At 28.6% G+C, this 20746-nt stretch overlaps 2 protein-coding genes across 2 annotated transcripts; one reads left to right on the top strand and one right to left on the bottom strand.

The window, feature by feature from the left end:
• Positions 1-145: 145 nt before the first annotated feature.
• LOC132952281 (mitochondrial glutamate carrier 1-like) lies at positions 146-6435 on the top strand. The gene is made up of 8 exons (XM_061024539.1): positions 146-812; positions 4018-4044; positions 4548-4682; positions 4750-4896; positions 4966-5102; positions 5198-5383; positions 5444-5600; positions 5672-6435. The coding sequence occupies exons 1-8, from the start codon at positions 781-783 to the stop codon at positions 5811-5813; spliced, it is 963 nt and encodes a 320-aa protein (XP_060880522.1). The 5' UTR covers positions 146-780; the 3' UTR covers positions 5814-6435.
• A 10519-nt stretch (positions 6436-16954) lies between these two features.
• Positions 16955-20639, bottom strand: LOC132952810 (V-type proton ATPase subunit E). Its single transcript, XM_061025248.1, has 4 exons — positions 20469-20639; positions 20136-20311; positions 18794-18962; positions 16955-17545 (listed from the first exon to the last, which is right to left on the bottom strand). The coding sequence occupies exons 1-4, from the start codon at positions 20499-20501 to the stop codon at positions 17243-17245; spliced, it is 681 nt and encodes a 226-aa protein (XP_060881231.1). The 5' UTR covers positions 20502-20639; the 3' UTR covers positions 16955-17242.
• Positions 20640-20746: the final 107 nt, after the last annotated feature.

The following is a 20746-nucleotide window of genomic DNA, read 5'->3' as shown; positions in this document are numbered from 1 at the left end:
CAAAACGTTAAACGTTACCACTAGAGCGTGCTATAAGACAGTAAATCCGAGCTAGAACATTATGGCGGAGAATAGCCGAAATTCATCTATTCCGTGATTATAGCATTGATTAAATATCAATGATTATAGACTATGATAATTCATTTTCAGTTTATTCTTTATGCATCGTCTCGTTGCACTTGCAGTTTGCACGCTCTTTAATCTACGATTTCGTAACAATTATATAATTAGCCGCGGCCTTGGACCGCGATCCGTCCACAGAAATATAGAATAGAATTTTTCGTCTAATCCGACGTGTTTAGGTGGTGGAACCGGCGGCGGGTTATCCGTTCTGTCGGAGAACGCGTGCCGTGTACCTACATCATTGTCATATTATTGTAATAGGTAATTTGTAGTTTGTACGTTTTATCATTGCGTAACAAACTATTTGCACACAAGCATATCGATTGCCGAGCACAGCGCCGACGGACAAACGAACAATAATTAGTGTTTTACTATAGTTTATCGTTTCTTTTCCTCGCCGCTCCTGTTCACACCGCGAACGCAGTCGGCACCCACTCGTTTCGGCCGAAGGCGGTTCGCCGGTTTGTGGTTACGTTAGTTTAGTACTTTAGTCAGTAGTCTGTCGCCCGACGCGGCTCTTATAGCTGTCAGCTCGTTGGCTCGTGATCCATGTCCACGAAGACACTACAACGACGACGACACTACGACAGTCACGATCCATCCGAACGCGGTACGTGACGTGCAGCTGATCGACGTCTGCCAAAGTCCTAACTCGCCATGGCGTCTAATGCCCTGCAATCGGAAGTAACGTGAGTAGTCTTTTGCACCTATATTAAAATATTCGATGTTCGTCGTTATGTCATATATTATGCTTAAGATTACTCGATTACCAATTTTAAAACCGATATTGTTACGAGTCGTGAATATTAAACAATAAACGTTTACGTGGGTGGGTGTTATCGAGTGACTATTATAGTGGTATTGTCACTTAACCCACGTACGTAGTACAATAATATTCTTCTTGTATATGTACAACGCCTACATTCATTCCTGTGATCCGTCGCAAACACTTTACAGTTCAATCGTTAATTATGTAAATATGAATGGTCGACATTGTAAAGTGTGACAAAAAATTTTACTCATAATATTGAAATATCATAATTTAATATGAACATTTTTTGCATTCGACTAACATTCTGATGTCAGGTTAGACCCTTTTGAGTTAAATGTTTGCTAGAAAATAAATGGATATTAGAATTGGCTGGTAAATTAAAACTACCTATTCTCCTCGGGTCTTACCACTTGAATATTTAAATATTAATCATTAAAATATAAGTTTACCCAAGCTTACCTTATCTCATGTTAAAGATTATTGTCAAATATTTTGATGAAAAGAAATTCTTTACCGTCATCAAGGCATTAATATCTATTATCTACCTCATTTATTTGGTAAATCAATTGGGCATTATTTAAAAAACTTCTTTATTTTTTATATAAAATGTTATAGTTAGACAGGTAGGTACAATAGAATATTTTTTAATATGTTTTACTTAAAAAATCATAAATTCTTTATAATATTTGGTCATAATTTATAAATTATTAAAAATATAACCATAGGTAGGTACATAATTTTTATTGTGAACTCATCAGAAATTATCGAGTAAATTATCAATTTTGGTATTTATAGAATCAATTTTACTAGATTGACCTTTACTTTTTTTTTTTTTATCTACTATAACAATTATTTTGATTATTTATTTTATTCCTAGTTAATTTGATTTAATTTAAATTAACACTTTTGTTAATTATACACTGTGTTACACCAAGCATGCTCGCCCACTTTTTTTCATTCAATAATGGGTTTATTAAAATTATGATTTTTCGTATTATTTAAGGAGTGTTTTGTGGCAATTGAAACATTTGTTTTTCAAATAAAACCCACCTTACTCTGTAAATTATTTATTGGATAACTTTTTAAATATTTTTATGTACCTTATTCAAATTTCAAACTAATAGTTTTTCAGTTATAACCCCAGTCCTCGGTTAACAATGTTTATATTATGGATAATAATTAAAAATCCTTATAAATTACCTTAAAAATAATTTTACAAAAATATAAAATAATCATAGGTACCTTATATGATATCTAGTATTTAATCTATTTAGACCATTTTTATAAATTATAAATATTTATAGATAACTTATTAGGTAGGTACTAATTATTAAAATTTACAATTACCATAATTCTTATTATAGTTTATTAGTATAAACAAAATTAAACAACTCAACAACTAGGCCCAAGGTACTCATTTAAATTTTGAATTAGGTACCTACATTAACATTTTCAAAACAATTATCCACTAAATAATTTATAATAAAAAAGTTCTGAAACGGTAGAGTTCCCAAGAAAAATCTCCACAAGACACTCTTTAAATACCTAGTACAAAAAAACTTAAGAATTAGAAATTTTTGTCTAATGACTAACTGTATAATTAAAAATTCCAATTTTTCAATCACTGTGTTATATCAAATGACAATATTAATGGCAAAAGTTAGGTTTGATTAATTATTTAAATAATTTAAAAACTAAATACTAATAAATTTACAAAAAAAAATTCTAAAGAGGATTCCTTGACCCTATAAAGTTATAGATACAATTACCTAGTTAATTTAATTATTGTATAAGGCTGAATATAGGTTAGGTAATTAATGATTAAACTTGAATCTGTTTGTGACAACACAAGCTATTTAGATGAGAAATGTCCTGTGGGGGATAACGGGGATATACACACATTGAGCGGCTTGAGCTTATTAAATTAAATCTTATTAAATCTATTTAATTTTTTATATTTTGGATTTTAATTATCCCCCCTCCCCCCATTATTAATGGATCTGCCACTGGAAATGTCTATGGAATGTATATAATTTTATATCAATAATTGCTATCCAGAAAATTCTATATTATATAGGTAAGATCCTAATATATTACTATAACCTTAAACCTACTTACCCTGAAACATAACATATGGCCATGTTATTTTATTTCTCTACTTTGATTGGTAATATAATGGGTTTTATAGAATTTAATTAATAATGTCAGCATGGACTATTTATTTTAAAAAAAACATCAAATTTGTAGAATTGTTATTGTTTTGAGAAAATATGTAACCACCTGTTACTCATTTGCATGTTAAAATGGTATTATTTATATCAAATGCACTGCTATTATAAAGACTAATAATATTTCACTTTATTTTCTTATAATTTTTATCAAGGTCAATTTAATAACTTTTTTTTTAGTATTGATCATTATTTGATAATTTTCTATTATATTTTAGTAAAACACAGTTGCCTAACTGTACTATATTTTATTAACACAATTAAAGAATTGAAGTTATAGGTATATTTCATACATTCAGTTTTATATGTCATCCAACTAGAACTGTAAAATTGCATGAACATTTCCAATAACTAAAAATGTTCAAAATTTTTTTTGAATTATAGGCCATTTGTTAATTAAACATTTGTTCACAAAACGCTTACCGACTTACTTATAAAATAAAAATACTAACTGTTTAATATATTTTATTACTTAAAAATGTAGGTGTTATAAATTTAAAAAAATATATAAATATAAATCACTATCGTTATTATCACAGTTTTTATCTTGGTTTTTATTAATATTACTAAACACATAAAATCACAAATTTTTAATACTAGTATTATTTATTACATATTGTGACTACGGCCTATGCCTACCTCTACTCGTATTTGTATATGGTGTACCTACCTAACTCCTGTAGAAAAAAAAATTTGAAAAATTGAAAGAACTTGAAAATGTTCAACATTGCTCGACATCCAACTAATATTGTTAATTTTAAAATATGTCTTAATATTCTTATCTTACTTGTTAATTTAAATGTACAATTTTATGTTTTTATTTCATTTACTTTATTGTTTTACTTTATGATGTTATATCTACCAAATAAATTAATATAATTTTATTTTTTTCAGAAAACTTCCATCTTCAAACCGTTTTTCGTGAGTACTGTTTTATTAATATTTAAATTTGATTTAAATAATTTAATATTCATTACTTTAAAGGAATATATTTTTTTTTTTTAAATATGAAGAAAAATATAAATATAAAATAATTTTATATACCTAGGTATAGTTTAGGTACTTAGTATCTTATTATATTAATATAGTGAAACTTCCATATTATGAATACTCTTGGGGCATTAAAAACAAATTGTATTATAGAAAATGTTGTTAAATAGAATTGAATAAATTTGGTTTGATTAAAGATTTTTTGTTTAATGGAAAATGTTGTCAAATAAAAGTTCATTACACGGAAGTTTCACTGAATAATAAATTTGAATCATAATCATTTATTAATTTTGAATGAAATTATCCATTGATTATAGAATATAGTCAATATTGAAAATGTGTACCTGCTATATGAACCAAATAATTCTAGTAGATATTTCTATAATTTAATATTTATTTAAACATAGTGCATATAACAGAATGTATATTTATAGATTATTACCAAAAATAATAAATGGAGGAATAGCTGGTATTATTGGAGTAACTATAGTTTTCCCACTGGATTTAGTTAAAACAAGACTTCAAAATCAAAAACCAGGTCCTGATGGATCCTTCATGTATAGATCAATGTAAGACTATACCAAAGTAATAATAATTATATTTTTAATATTTAAATATTTTTAATTTAATTTATAGGCTTGATGCATTTCGGAAGACATATACTGCAGAAGGATATTTTGGAATGTATCGAGGATCTGCTGTAAATATTTTATTAATTACGCCTGAAAAAGCCATTAAATTAGCTGCTAATGATCAATTTCGACATTGGTTGGCAACGCCTGGGTATGTATAATATTAAAAATTATCAAATAGAACAGAAGAAACACGTTATAAACCCTAATTTTTTTTAAGGAAGCCTTTAACGTTAATACGCGAAATGTTAGCCGGTGCAGGTGCAGGGCTTTTTCAAATTGTTGTTACCACTCCGATGGAATTATTAAAAATTCAAATGCAAGACGCAGGACGAGTTGCTGCACAAGCTAAATTAGGTATATTCAATTATTTGTTTTTTTTTTGTTCTTAAAAATTAGTGTTTGACATTTCCTAAATTTAAATAGTTTATTTTTTTTATTAACTTTTTTAGAAGGAAAAACTGTGCCAAAAGTTTCAGCTACATCATTGGCACGAGAATTAGTTGCGTCTAAAGGGTTATTAGGTCTCTACCGCGGTGTGGGAGCTACTGGAATGCGTGATGTAACATTTTCCATAATTTACTTTCCAATGTTTGCTAGACTAAATGCTTTAGGACCACGTAAAAAGGATGGTTCTGGTAAATATTTTGTTTTTCTCACATGAACTTAAAATCTAATTTATGTTTTTTAATTATCAGGTGATGCAGTATTTTGGTGCTCGTTTGTGTCAGGATGTGTAGCTGGTTCAAGTGCTGCTTTAGCTGTAAATCCAATTGATGTAATTAAAACTAGGTTACAGGCAATTAAAAAATCTGATGCCGAATTAGAATATAAAGGAGTTGTTGACTGTTTTACGTAAGATAATATTTATAATTACATTTTAATTATTAAACAATTTATTTAATATTATATTAATTATATTCTAGGAAAACATTACGTAATGAAGGTCCTTTGGCATTCTTCAGAGGTGGTGCATGTCGAATGATAGTGATTGCACCACTGTTTGGAATCGCTCAAACCGTTTATTATTTAGGGGTAGCTGAAAGAATTATGGGCGTGAAAAAATGAAGAGGCAATATTCAGTGTAAAGCAATAAAAATGTATCAGCAATTAGTTCACTTTTATCCTTACACAGTATTATTGTGCGCTCATTTTTTGCGTTTTCACATATTTCTTAGGCATAGTTATATACTTATACGAATTTCAAATTTAGTACCTACAGGTTACAAACCATTTACCAAATTTCACTAAATTATCATTGTTCAATTATTTGATTCCGAGGCCAATAACAGTTCAGGGTTGTTATGATTTTCTTGTTTTTATTATTTTTGTTGGCTTAAACAATTTATTTAGTTTTACTATAGTATTTTTATGAAAAAAAAACCATTTATTATGATACTATGATAGACAATAGTTAAAAACAGTTAGCTTAAATGAAAACAATCATTTAAATATATGTTACTAATATTAAGGTTGAAATTAACTGTGATTGTTTATGGACATTATCTACTTTGTGTACTTAAATATTACCTGTGTTATCATGCATTCCGTGTCCAATGTAACCGTGATTATATGTTAAAGCCAAATTTTATACTTTACTTACTATCATTAATGATGTAGTATTATGCTTGTTTTAATTATTTTAATGATGTCTAAAAACCATAATAAATTTGACAATTAACTTTATTAACTGAATAGTTCTGTTTTTGTTTATACGTCTTATTAATTAATAAAATGCTAAAAACATTTTAACTTGATACCTATAAACTGAGTTTGTCAAATACATAAACTGGGTACTATCTATAACTATTCTGTTTGCTAACTTATTTATTAATTGAGAAAAATAGAAATTATAAATGTATGTTAATTTACTATAACTTATTTAGATGTTCACAACAAACAAGTGAAAACATTTTTAATTCTGGTAAATAATAAAAGTGAGATACCTCTAATTTTTACATACAATATTCATCACTGTGTTATATAATATTTTATGATATACAAATCTGAAATTGAAATATATTTTTCAATTTTGTAATATACAAGTTATCTACCAAGCATGCTCGCCTCTTTCTTCAATAATACAGTTATTTAAAATCTGTTAATTGGAATTTTTAAATATACTTAAAGACCATTTTTTCAAATTCTTGAGATTTTTTTGTGCTACTTAAAGAATGTTTATTTTTTTAAGAGAGAGGGGCTATAGTGATTAGCAATTTATATTAATCTATCAACAACCAACATTTATAAATTATGGTTTATAAAAATGGTCTATATATAATATATAATAGATCCAATATTACATATATTTTATATTTTTGTAAAATCATTTTTAAGGACTATTGTCCTTTGTATAAACATTTTAATAACTTGTTTACCCTTTTTTATTGTAACATTTAAAGTAGATAACTTTTGTGAAAATGTTGATAAATGTACTTAATTCCAAATTTAAATGAGTAATCTTTGAAAATAGAAGTTTGTATTGCTACAAGTTCTTTAAGTAGTACAGAACAACTTAAGAAGTTGAAAATATAGTCTTTATGTGTGTTTGGTAAATCACTGTATATTTAAGAACGTAAAAAAGTGAATTGGTGCTTTAGATTCTTCCATAAATTATCAGAAGAAAGTAAACATGTATGCTCTAGAGCTTAGAGTTTAAATATGTTATCACAATATTCAAATGTGGTGGAGTAATATAACAGCAAACACCTTTCAAACTTTAAAGTGTCCAATATTTTTTAATATGTTTGATATATACAGTACATAGCCTTCATAGAATTGAATTGTGTGTAATACACTCATACTTATAATTAAATTAGTTAAATATTCATGAATCCGTCTAGGAGATTGTAACCAAGTATCTAACCTACTTAACATAGTGTGTTAAACTCTAAAATAACAAACTAAATAAATTATAATTATTTTCTTATTGTGCAATGTACAATGTAATTGTATCAATATTTCACGAATCAGTTATCATCATACGAATATGGTCAAAACTGAGAATATGAATCAATAGAACTAACAATTAACAACATGTAAGTTCCCCATCATAAGAGCAACTCAACAAATGTATGGACAACCAGTGTTCGACATTAATTAATTTTAAGTGTACAAAAAATTACTAGTTAATAACAATGACATTGACAGATGACCCTTATTTTTATTAACGTTACCATCGTAATATTCTCATGATGAATGATGAATGATTGGTATATAATTATGTAGCTGCATTATCTTAATGATGTATGTTTCATATCACTTTTATCCACATAAAATGAATAGGTATTTAACGTATTATAAGTACCTATATAACATTAAATAACCTACATATTTACATAATAGATAATCTATTATCCATACTCAATGGAATTAAGTGTAGATAGGAACTTAATTTAGTTATACATATATAGGTATACCTACTTAGTGTTATTATTTATTTTTCAAGTCTAGACGTTTAGTGTTCTAACAGTAGCTATTATACAAATTATGAAACACCTATTCCTACATATAAATGGGAAATTTTTCCAATTTTTTTTTAAGTGTTCTCAACACTTCCAGTTTTGAGATTAAAATCCTCATAGCTTATGTAATTTATTATTGAATTTATAGTTCTTGTTATAATATATTGATTGATAAGTACGGACCAGACAAAACAAAGTCATTATTGTTATATTTTATTTATATAACTTATACATTATATTATATGATTTTTGAATTGGGGTAAAGTTTCTCATTGTCTAATCAATGATCATAAGTCTAATAGAAGAAATAAAAGCCTTCATCAATCCATTGAAATGTGCTATCATCCGCTCACTATTACATCAACTTATAGCTGCCTTCCTTACTCTTCAGGCTACGGATCCCAACCTTCACAGCACAAGTGCATAATTCACATATTATTTTGGTATGATTTTTATAAATATTTAAGAGGAAAATCAATTTTATAAATTTTTTTGTTTTTCCTAATTATTAAGAAAAGTACCTACTGGACATTTATTACTTTTGACCCCCAACAGCCCCATCCAAATGATGTACCAAGTACCAACTAAATACACTTTCCTACCAGAAAAAATTTTGAAGTTGAAAATTGAGGATTTTTTACTGTTCCAAAAGGTGATGACAAACAAGAACACAGATCACTCACAATCACTGTAAAATCAATGCATTCTTTGCTCGGCTCAGAATCTTAATTCGTTAAGAATAATTATACTAGTATAAGTAATTTATAATTTTAATTATTTTATATATTATAATTCAGTGTTAATAAATGAGAATTATTATAATTGTTTTAAGCGTTTCGAAAAGTTAAATTTAAAATATTTTTTTCAATCATTCTCATTTCTTTTAGTAGGCTGAGAACCACTATCTTAGACCTTAGACCCAACTCCTGGATAACACTGTTGTTGTAAATTGTAATGTAGGTATAATGTCATATGTGTTTATTACCTTTAGTTAAATATTCCTAATACTAAGTGAGTAATATAGTGTAATACACTAATAATGATAAATAACGACTGTTATAATGATTGGACTTTAATATATTATACTAGCTGATCGATCCCGTGCACTTCGTTACTTGTTAAATGTACAAACTGTATACGACTCAAACTTTGTTCAATGCGTTATTTAAAATTAGGTTTATGATGTTCTAGATTTATCTTAACTTTTCTGTTGCCCGGAATAAAAATTCTGATTTGCAGCAGTATATTAACAGGTAGGCAATCTACCTGCGGTAGATCGCGGACCCCGTGCCTGTTTGTACGTAAGTGTATGATTTAACTCTAAAGTATCAAAGTTATACCAAGTTTGTCGTTTTTACTTAATTCCACCTATGGTGGATTAATATAATCAATTAATACAAAATCCTAACCGTCCTAACCGTACTAAAATCCGATATTAAAAAAACCAAATTTACCCAGATGTATAATCTACACACAAACATTCATATATATATATATTGACAAAAAATAATAATACAAATCAACAAACATGTTCGATTAACCAATAGCAACCAATATAATATAATACACTATATTATTTTAATAGTAATATTATTTTTATTTTTATTTTTTATTTTTTTCTGGACAACCCTTATCATTTAGGGGTATGAAAAATAGATAGTAGCCGATTCTCAGACCTACTGAATATGCACATAAAATTTCATAAAAATCGGTTAAGCCGTTTCGGAGGAGTATGGTAACTAACATTGTGACACGAGAATTGTATATATTAGATTGAAGTCTGTCAAATATAAGTATAATTTTTATCAACCAATACAACACTATATTTTCATATACAAAATACAGTGTAATTCGCCAGGTATGCTCACCCCTTATTTTTTACTTTGAAATTCTTGAATTTTTTGTACTACCTAGAAAATGTCTAGTGGCAATGAAAAATTCGGTTTTTCAAATAAGAATTCTACTTTTAGATTCTGAGTGGAACGATGAATGTATTGATTTTACAATGATATGTGTTTTTTTTTTATTTTTTTCTATAAATGTCAATAAAACTTTATTAGTTGGGTAAAAAGCTTGAAAATTTAATACAAGACTCCTACTAAATTTTTACAAAGAAATTTGAAAAATATTAAAAATCTTTGGTCAGTGTTTTTTTTATAAGCATTTAAAGTTCAAATCTTGACAAAATACAGAAAAATCACGAAATTTAGCAAATTATTTTGAGTTGAGAATTCATAAAAATTTTTCTTTTTCAATTTTAGATTTGAAAATGTAATACAAGATTATCCATAAGTTAGTCTACCTTTATCAAAAAAAAAGAAAATGTCTACAAGAAAGTCAAATTAAATTCTTATGAGCGTTTGAAATTCATATTTTTACAACATTTGATATTCACTCGATTTCTCATGTAACGATTTTCTTATTTTGTTGTAATTAAAAAACGTATGACTTTTATGCAAGGCTCCTGATATATTGTTACAATAGCAATTGAAAAATATTGAAAATACATAGACACAATTTTTTTTATATGCATTTAAAGTTCAAATTTTGACAAATTTTATCAAATTTATAATTTAATAATTATTTTTTAATTAAAAATTATAAAATGTTCAACTTTTATTGCTAAAGATTGAAAATTGAAAACAAGGCTCCATGTAAATAGGTTTTATATAAATTACTTTATTGACAATAATATCATCAAATATACTTGGTAATATTTTTTCGTTCAGAATCGTTTTTCTTATTCAATGATATTATATCATTGAATTGAAATGTAACATCATCCATTACAGTGACCAACTTGCAACCTACTGTACAGCAGAGCGATACCACTTACCCACTTTTTTTACATTAAGTTATTAAAGACTTACAGAAGTTTTTATCTCCACAGGGCACTCCTTAAGTAGGTAGTAAAAAAAAAATTAAACTATATTCTAGACAAAATGGGCTTCGAGAAGGTGCGTTGTCTTGGCACCCATACATCGTCAACCCCATAACATATCTCATTGTTTTTTACCCGATTTGCACCCATTTGTACCCTCCATAAAAAATTTGTACCCCTTTCCCTTTTACGTAAAACCAAATCCCCGTCCGGGTGCTCTAACGACGTCGTACTGGCACACAGCGTCTTTATTGGATACGCCATACGCAGTGCTTGGTGTTTTTCAAAATCATTGTTTTTCGGTTTACCTAAATGTAATAACCCATCGATGGTAGTAATTACATTATATTACTATTGTATACGAGTATATAAGTATATTGTTATTTGAAAAAATAACTATGTTATATTTTACTGAATAAAATGTTCAGTTCTCAAGGTAACTGAACTTTTTAATTTAATTTAATTGGAACTTACCTTTAATATAAACTTCTATGGAACTTAACTTTATTTCGACTGGAACTTAACTGTTATAAAAACTTTTATGGAACTTAACTTTAATTTGGCTGGAACTTAACTTTATTTCGACTGGAACTTAACTTTTATGGAACTTAACTTTAATAAAAAGTTTTATGGAACTTAACTTTATTTCGACTGGAACTTAACTGTTATAAAAACTTCTATGTAACTTAACTTTATTTCGATTGGACCTTAACTTTGATATAAGGTTATATGGAACTTAACTTTATTTCGATTGGACCTTAACTTTGATATAAGGTTATATGGAACTTAACTTTATTTCGATTGGACCTTAACTTTGATATAAGGTTATATGGAACTTAACTTTATTTCGACTGGAACTTAACTTTTATGGAACTTAACTTTAATAAAAAGTTTTATGGAACTTAACTTTATTTTCGCTGGAACTTAACTTTAATATAAACTTATATGGAACTTAACTTTATTTCGACTGGAACTTAACTGTTATAAAAACTTCTATGTAACTTAACTTTAATTAGGATTGAAATTGACTTTAATATAAACTTATATGGAACTTAACTTTATTTCGACTGGAACTTAACTGTTATAAAAACTTCTATGTAACTTAACTTTATTTCGATTGGACCTTAACTTTGATATAAGGTTATATGGAACTTAACTTTATTTCGATTGGACCTTAACTTTGATATAAGGTTATATGGAACTTAACTTTATTTCGATTGGACCTTAACTTTGATATAAGGTTATATGGAACTTAACTTTATTTCGATTGGACCTTAACTTTGATATAAGGTTATATGGAACTTAACTTTATTTCGACTGGAACTTAACTTTATTTCGATTTGAACGTATCAAGTAAGTATGGTAATTGAAATGTAATTTTAAGTATATTTGATGATATTATTGTTAATAAAGTAAATTATATATAACCTATTTACGTGGAATCTTAATCCTTAGCTATAAAAGTTGAACATTTCATAAATTTTGAACTACAAAATAATGATTACATTTTAAATTTGATAAATTTTGTCAAAATTTGAACTTTAAATGCTTATAAAAAAAAATTGTGCCTATGTATTTTCAATATTTTTCAACTGCTATTGTAACAATATATCAGGAGCCTTGCATAAAAGTCATACGTTTTTTAATTACAACAAAATAAGAAAATCGTTACACGATAAATCGAGTGAATATCAAATGTTGTAAAAATATGAATTTCAAACGCTCATAAAAATTTAATTTGATTTTCTTGTAGACATTTTCTTTTTTTTTGATAAAGGTAGACAAACTTATGGATAATCTTGTATTACATTTTCAAATCTAAAATTGAAAAAGGAAAATTTTTATGAATTCTCAACTCAAAATAATTTGCTAAATTTCGTGACTTTTCTGTATTTTGTCAAGATTTGAACTTTAAGTGCTTATAAATAAAAACTGTGACTAAGGATTTTTAATATTTTTCAAATGTCATTTTAACAATTTAGTAGGAGCCTTGTATTAAATTTTCAAGCTTTTTTACCCAACAAATAAAATTTTATTGATATTTGAAGAAAAAAATTCTAAAAAAAATGGAAACCGAAAATGTCAAAATTTCATGTACCTACGGTCATTTGTTTTAGAGTTACACCAAAAACCAAAATCGATTTTCTCGAAAACATATTTTGCGTAAAAATTCCCGTTTTTCCTTAATTTTTCTTTTGTTTTTCATGTCGCTTTTGAAAACTACTAAGAAATTTTTACTTTTGACCCTCCTAAGTACCAACTAGATTCACTTTCCTATCATAAAAGTTACTGTTGAAGAAAATACAAGCACTTTTACTGTCCTAAAATGTGATGACAGACATAAAAAAAAATAATAAAAATTAATAAAAAAAAAAAAAAAAACATTATTGTAAAATCAATACATTCATCGCTTCGTTCAGAATCTAAAATCAAGAAAGTTTACATGACGATCCCTGACATAGCAAGCGTTTCTTTTTTTATACAATTGATTATATTATTATTATATTTCGTATCCGGGCCATTACCTACCCGGGCTAACCGCATTAGTTATTACTTATTATTAATACATTTAATATAGGTAGTAACACTATTCCAAATAACGATAAACGCAAAACTTGGATAACGTTTTAATCCTGATAATAACGATAAATGGAAAACTTGTATAACGTTTTAATTGTAAAAATACAAGCCTTGTTTTAAACTTTGACACGCTATCTCGGGGAGACCTCTGAATCGTTCTTCAATAAGCTAAATATTCTGAGTAATAATTTAGATTTAAGAATCTGTAGATTGTAGACCGCAGTTTGTAATGCGTTCCCATTTAGTGCACCGTATAATTTTTTCTAAATTTTTATTTTTGCTTCAAAATTAATTTGCTTACAGGCGCCCACGTCCCCTTCCATTTTTTTTTCACTATTTTATCTCCGACTCTTTTATATACATTTTTAAACTTTGATCACTCGGTGCCATCTGCATAATCTTTCTTTAATGAACTAATTACAATTAATAATTGACTCCTCGTGTTCAGATTTACTCGTATTTGAATGTGTACACAATATCGGATATATTATATTATTATGTAGGTACCTATCATATTAATATTTCTTTATTTCGTTCACCGAGAAAATGTGGTTATTTCGCATATTCGAATGGATCTATGAAATGTGGATTTGAGTGATTGCGTTTTGGATTGTGCTTAACCACTGTCTGTCGCCAACGGAGTATGCAGTATGCACTGTATGTTTGCGATGAGCTAAAATGTATTATAGTTATGGCCTTTTGGACAATATCGAACGCTTCAGTAATGTACCTATTTTGCCTATACAATTCGCCGGGCAACACATTTTGTTTGTGCAAACAACTTAAAACAATTATTAAGAATATTATATTATCAACTAGCTTAATTACCCGGCGTTTCTTGGCGGATAATAATGACCATGCCTTTTATTTTCTGCTCTAATTTTTATGTTCATTATTGAAATATCTGTTTTTAGTATTAACTGCCATCTCTAACCAATAATCATATTTTATTACCTATTTGTATTTAATTGTATTTAGTGCTTTTGGTTTATAATTCAAAATTGACTGCAGCCTCCAGCTTGAAAAACAATAAAAATGTTGTTTGTTTCATAAAACTAATTTATCTACGATAGCCTGTGGACCTATCTATAGATACATTTTATGTATTAAATGTCAACCATTTTTATACATTTCCTAATACATTTAAACAATGGGGATAGACCATACCTCTGATCATATTGTTTCGTTTGTTTTAAATCTGTTGTGTACCAAACTATTAACTAGGTACATGTATGTATTATAATTTATATTATTGCCGAAAAAATTATTACAATAGCGGTGAGGGGGTGCGGGGCGGAGCATCTGCGGGTCTGTGTTGATTATATAAATGTATCCCCTCTCCCTAACAGTTGTTCAAATTGCGCCTATGGTAAGTATATGTAAGTACTTCGCTGTAATAATGAATGTGTTAATTTTGAATTCAATAAATAAATCATTGCATACGACCATACGAGATACCATTCGGGCGAGCGGAGATGGTGTTTGACGCACTGACTCGTGAGACTGTACCTATTGTGTATTCCTGTAAGGATATTTTTTAATTAATTTTTTTTTTAGTTAACTTTAGTAGGTACTAGGGCTGAACAAATGTTTACCAAAAACATTGCATGTATTATGTACAAATAATTATAATATCGTATATTATGGTTATTTCTTATTACAATTAGGTGTAAAGTATGAGTCGATGCCGACGTATTGCAGACGCAACGCGGACGAGTGTAATATTCTGTGAATAGGTTCGTGGTGTAATGATAAATATTCTGTGATAAGTTGGTAAATTCTAATAATATAACAAACGACAGCCCTGCTATACACGCAGGTCATCGCCGATGTAAAATACATAATACGATGTGCCTACAACACTGACGCAATGCGGTCTCGCAACAGGAGGGCAACTCGCATTCACAATGCCATGTGCCCCACACATATATGAATGTCGTTGGAGCGAACGGCTGGCTGTAAAAGGGATCTGACGCCGGCGAGATAGTCCTTGAAGCCGCAGAACCCTTTGTTTGATCCTCCTACCACGCTCTGGCCAGTGGCATCGTCCTGCGATCAGCGCTAGTGTATACAGTATACCATTCCACGGAAAAATAAATTTGTGCGATATATCCATCTATTTTGTTATCGCACCGTAGCACATGCGCACCACCCACGCCCCTAAGAACCGGTCACTATTGGGTCCTTATCGTGTATACGACAACCTGAGGGGTTCTTTTACCGAACAGTGATCAGTGCGTTTTTCTTTCGACTCGCGTAGACGCGTTGTCTATTCCCACCGCTTCGTAGTCCTCGTGGGCAGCGGACTTGGTAAGTTTGCACATTTTTATAGGATATTTTAGTGTTGTTTTAGTCGTTCAGTGTTCGAATATTCAACCAAGAGAACCCTCTGTAGATCAGGAGGTAATTAAGTAGGTACGTAAGTTCGATTATCTGATGAGTGATGACTGGCACGATATACCTGCTTATCAGTATAACCAATGTAGGGCATTTATTCAGATATCTTAAAATCTTTTAGTTTAGTAATTTTTACAGTGACATAAATAGGTACCATACAAATTGGTCTAATATTTAATTACAATTAGAATAAGGAAAATGATAATATAATATTATATAAGTAAATGTGTGATACCAAAAAGTACCAATAGTCTCTATACGATTGAATATTTGTTGAATTAGAGCATAGTTAAAATCATTTTATGAAAAATCAGTACTTTTTGTATAAATATCCAATTTAATAATTGAACGCTCGTTGCTTATAAAAATTGATTTAACTTAATGAAAAATTATTATAAGAATTAATTATTTGTATTAATTATTATAAGAATTCCATTGAGGATACTTATAAATTATAATACTTAATAATTAAGCTTTTTGACCTACAAACATAATTCCTATTTAATTTAAAATGTTTGTCCATAGCTAAATATTTTGAGAATTATATCTTGTCTAGAAAATACTATATAAAGTATGTATAATGTATATCTGTGGAATTGTAAATATATTTGGTAGAATTTAAATTCTCTACAACTAGAATTCCTTCTAAATATAACAAAAATATAAAATAATTTTTGTCTAACACCGAAGTTAGGCTTAGATATTCTTGTGTTTATTTCATCTAATATACCAACAAGAATACAATATCACATTTGCTACCTGAAGTTTTACACAGAATCTAAAATAAAATACTTTTTAATGTTAAAATTCTGTAAAATTGGCAGTTTTGTTAAAATGTATTTATTCGATGTCACAAAAAAAAAAGTAAATAAATAATAATACAGCAATAACAATACCAATATAATTTGTATATTAATGAATTAAACAACAATTTACACGATAAAACTTGACACTAATCTACAACAATGAAAAAAAAAATTCACTCAAAATATTAACTTAAAATATGTAGACTCAAAATGAAATAATTGTGTATTGAACCTAAACTATGTATAGATGGGATGGTTATAATTTATGCAATTAAATAGATACCAAATGGAATGCGAAAAAATATTTTAAATAGAATGTTTTATATTTGTTTTTAATACGCATATTATTGCTGTGGGGATTTGCTGCGATTATTCAGCGAATTTTCTGTTTGGATTGCGGCCGAACAATGCAGTTCGTACAGCTGGTACCAACTGCTGAGCAATCAGTTCCAATCGCGATTCCAGTGTGTTACAAATTTTTATTTTATTCTTATGTGCCAACAACTCAATACCACCACACGTTTGAGGGGCTAAAAACGAATCTGTATCCAATTTCAGTATTACATCCTTATTGGATGCTGTCTTATACTCTGCTGCCACTTCTTCCACTAATTCTTCCACAACTGATAAATCGATTTCACGAACACGTAATGTGACATTTTTCTCCAACAACTAAATCAAACAGTAACAAACATTATTTTCAAATAATATTATAATAATATTATCAGTATAAACAATTGATATTTTAATAGATAAATAATTATTATAATTAAATATAAATTTGGTATTAATAGATTATAATAAATTTAAAAATATATATATAGCCTAAAGGTACCTTTAAATAAATAAAAAGTATATGGTTATAAAGATGTTACCCCCGCATGTATTGTCTCCATCTTATTAATGCACAACAAGCCAAATTTAATGTTAAGTGGACGTTACACTAACATTTGTTGTCTTCGTCTTACAAGTGCGTAACATAGCAACTTGTACGCTCAGCTGAACACTGTAGCTTCGTTTGTTTAAAAATTTGAGTGAATTGTAGTGGCAAGTAGAACATTTTTGTGTGTGTGAGGCCCAATGCAATTTTATTTTTACTACCACCACCACCATTTTTATAAGTATAAACTGTACAATTTACAAGTCCCAACGGTTAGTTATTTATTAAAATTTAATTTTCTATTATGACAAGTCAATCTCATATTATTCTCATGGCCTCACGTACACACCACCACCCACCCATTTAAGTTTAGACAAAGGTCGCAAAAAATTATGTTCACCATACCACTGTCTTATAAAATTTAAAGTTAAGATTATTATTTAAGTAATCTTATCGGCTTTTTATTAGATTTAAATTTTAAAGTGAGTTATAAGTATTTTAAGATGCACAAACAATTTACAATTTTAAAATACTCATAACTCGCTTTAAAATTAAAATATAATGAAGCCCATGAGATTGCCTAGATAGTAATCTTACCTTTCTCAAATTTTTAAGCTAACAGAGGTAAACATGTTATGCCGTGAATACAATTTTCTATGTTACGTACTTGTAAGATGGAGACAACAAATATTGGTGTAACGTCTACTTAAGAATATATTTTGCTGTGTTATTATTTTAATACTATAGTAAATTGACCTATTATCAAATTTACAGGGAAAAATATAATCTAGAGCTCTTATTACAGTTTTTTTTTAAATTTTTATTTTGTAGAAAATTATGATAGTTTTAAAATTAACTATAAAAACTAACACACAAAAATAATATTAAGGTGCCTATTAATAATAATGACTATGTGTATAACATTTAGTTTTAAATAAAAAATAAAAAAATGTAGTCATTTTAAAATGTATTGTTTAATGCAAGGACAATTTATTTATTTGAATACCTACATAGTATATTACTATTGCTATTTGTCTAACCTGTAAGATTGCTTGCAATATTAATTTTCTAAGAACCTCTCTGTACAAATCAGGGTTATTTGTCACTTTGACCAGACGCTTTCTTGCTTCATCTAATACATCACTGACATGATCTTCTCGCACTTTTAATGTCTTAAGACGTGCTTGATTTAACATATTAGAAGATTGACTAAAAAATTTTTTAATTAAACAATTGTAAAAACACTATATATACTAAGTTCAATTATTCATAATATATATATATATATTAAAATGGAATCCATAATCAAATAAAAAATTATGTCCACCGGTCTATTTAAGCTTTTTTTTCAAACTTTTTCTTGAACCACACTTGATATAAGAAGGCATAGCAAAAACGACGTACCAAATTTTTGTTCATTAGTTTCAATAGTGTAATTTTGATATTAAAATTAATTCACCTAACTATAAAATTTTTAGATAAGAACATTATATGTGCTTAAGCGTTTGCTTTTATTTGATATTTTAATTTTCAAGCAAGATATGAGCATTTTTGATTTCTGATATTTCATAAACCTAAATCTTGCTTGAAAATAAAAATATCAAAAAATTGTCAACGCTTAAGCACAGATAATGTTTTTACCTAAAAGTTTGATGATTAGTTGACTAATACACTCTAATATCAAAACTAACATCACACTATTGAAACTAAAGAACAAACATTTGCTATGTTGTACATGTGTAAGACATAGATAACAAATGTATGGGTAGCGTCCTCTTAAATGAATGAATAAGATTAGGTACCACTATTTATTATTATTATTAACAACTTAAATTAGATTTCAGAAATTTCAGTATTTTTACATTTTAAAATGTATTTTTTAAAAATTCATCAAAAGATAAAAGAAATTACTTAAATCAGACATCCTTTTTAATTACTGCTCTCTATACCTAGTTTAAAAATAGCTATTTTTCAACTATACTCCTTTTCAAAAGAGAATATACCGGTTGGCGAACAATTTATGTGCAGCGGCGCACATTCCCTACCAATTTTCGAATGTTAGCGTGATCACGTGGTTCTCAACGCACCAATAGAATCATTCAACATGAGCGAAAGCGGTTTATTCTCTTTTGAAAAGGAGTATAGGTACTAACAATCTGCAGTACAAACAATTTATTTTATGTTTTGCATTCTAAAGTTGGATGAAAAAATTTAGATTTAGATACCTATATCCATTATGATAATTATTTACTGGTGTATATGATGGGATAATTAATTGTCAGGTGGATAGTTTTTATACGTTTTATCTACACAACTATTGTAACCTTGAAGCGGACAAGGGTGTGTTCAATTTGTAGACAAACACTTCAGAGGCACACTCACATTTTTTTCTGTAACTCCACTTGTTTCTCTTTGCGCTCAAAATACTCCATGATCTTGAGTCGCTGGTGTTGGACCAGACGACCTTTTTCAATGTTGAATTCTTCTTCGGCTTTGGCGTCGATTTCCTCGGCTTTCTCATTGGCTTCCTGTTCGATGAAGGCCATCATGTGTTTGATCTGAGAAAGAAAAACAGAAATCCATGAGTTAAGTCTGGGCTGTCATAAAAAAACAGGACACAACGTCGAAGGAATGACATGGTGACGATGAAGCGACCGCAAGGTGTCGGTATGACAGCGGTCGCTGTGGACATTGATGGTTACGCAAAGTACTCACTTGTTTTTGGACATCGGCATCGCTGAGCGCCATTTTTGGACCGTGTGCTGGACGTGAAAAATATCGACGAGATGGAAATCCGGAAAATCGGAAAGAGTGTGAAAAAGGATATGGGAAACGGGCGACGAGCAGCGAAATGGAACAACCAACGCCCAATGGCAAATTAAGTGTAACAGCAGTGCGACGGGTTGGTGGGACGGGGATTGCGGAGGGCGGAGTGGGGCGCCCAGCCGTAGAAGAAGATATCGCTGCGTTATCAGCGCGTTATCGGCGTGACG

The sequence above is a fragment of the Metopolophium dirhodum genome, chromosome 9 (assembly GCF_019925205.1).
Source record: "Metopolophium dirhodum isolate CAU chromosome 9, ASM1992520v1, whole genome shotgun sequence".
NCBI lineage: Eukaryota > Metazoa > Arthropoda > Insecta > Hemiptera > Aphididae > Metopolophium > Metopolophium dirhodum.
This window is presented reverse-complemented; position numbering and strand designations above follow the sequence as displayed.